At 59.0% G+C, this 1,279-nt stretch overlaps 1 protein-coding gene across 1 annotated transcript; it reads right to left on the reverse strand.

Moving 5' to 3' along the window:
* Nucleotides 1–310: 310 nt before the first annotated feature.
* Nucleotides 311–961, reverse strand: LOC119289803. The gene is made up of 2 exons (XM_037569018.1): nucleotides 827–961; nucleotides 311–755 (listed from the first exon to the last, which is right to left on the reverse strand). Exons 1-2 carry the CDS (start codon nucleotides 955–957, stop codon nucleotides 413–415), a joined length of 474 nt encoding a protein of 157 aa, XP_037424915.1. The 5' UTR covers nucleotides 958–961; the 3' UTR covers nucleotides 311–412.
* Between the last annotated feature and the right edge of the window lie 318 nt (nucleotides 962–1,279).

Genomic DNA, 1,279 nt, shown 5'->3' on the forward strand with positions numbered 1-1,279 from the left:
CAGCACGGTAGCTTGTACCCTGAGAAATGTCGCAGTCAGTCAGCGCTCATGGATCACTGTGCCATGGCTAGATAAGCTTCCATATACAACGCGACTTGAAGGCCACAGTTATCGAAACCAGGCTAAATTGTACTGTAAGAGGCAAGTCACTGTCATGAATCTCCTGATAGATAGATAAGCGTGCAGAGATGGATACGGCAGCTTCCCTTCCGGGCAAATTATCCAATCCTCCAATGCAGAGCATCAAGCAGATGTTAACATTCTCACACAATTAATCACCATGATCGAACTATGGATCACTGAAACTATGTATGGACGGTCAATTTTCAATTTCAGAGCAGGATTAGGTCCGCTCCAACGGGAGATTTACAGAGGAAATCACTGAAACCAATATGGATGGTTAATTTTAATCTCAGAGCAGGAGGTTGGTGAGGGCGAGGCCGACGACGCAGACCGCCAGCGCGACCCACCACGCGGCGGCGACACTCTGCCGGGGGCCATCCTCCCCCTCATCATCTTCAGGCTCGGCGCCGGCGGCTCTGAGCGCGGAGTTCTCGGCCTCGAGCATCACCACCCACCGGCGGTGCGCCAAGAGCAGCACCGAGTCCCGCACGAGCAGCGCCGCGAGGCCTCCTTTGGTCGCCGCCAGCTTCTGCTCCGCCTCCCGCGCCCGCGACTGCAACAGCCGCAGCGCCCGCCGCAGGTCCTCGTTGCCGCCGTCGCCCTTCTTGCCCGTCCCCGCCGCGCTCTCCAATCTTCCCTTGCCAAAAAAGAGTAAAGAATGAGCAATTCATCCCTTGCAAATCCTCACGGGGACGCGCCTTACCTGTGAAGAAGAGTCGGGAGAGGGCCGAAGAGTTTGGCCGGAGGGGGCAAGTCGCAGTTGAGGAGCAGATCGGCGGGCGAGGGCCGCCCCCGGCGCCGCTTCCAGTGCTCGTCGGCGCCCGACGCGGCCATTTCCAGGCCGCCGGACGCACCTCCCTTTGTCGGTCCCGCCGCCCGCGTGGTTGGCAGCCTCTCTCGCCTGGTTCGATTGGGGCCGGCCGTGGGGGTTGGTGCAGAGCAGAGCAGAGGAAGGGAGGAGCGGTTGCTGTCGGCGACTGACGGCCGAAGGCGACGGACGAATCTTGGCCCAGACGGAAGACTTTGTTCCAAGCGTGTCCTTTACAACTGCCCTGCGTTTTGTCCAGCGACACACACGCCATGACATCAAGCTACAGGTTTTTTTGGGGTCCGGATAACTGCCACATGTCCGGAGTGTGTGTATGTGTGTGTGTGG

This window comes from Triticum dicoccoides, chromosome 4A (genome assembly GCF_002162155.2).
Source record: "Triticum dicoccoides isolate Atlit2015 ecotype Zavitan chromosome 4A, WEW_v2.0, whole genome shotgun sequence".
NCBI classification, from domain to species: domain Eukaryota; kingdom Viridiplantae; phylum Streptophyta; class Magnoliopsida; order Poales; family Poaceae; genus Triticum; species Triticum dicoccoides.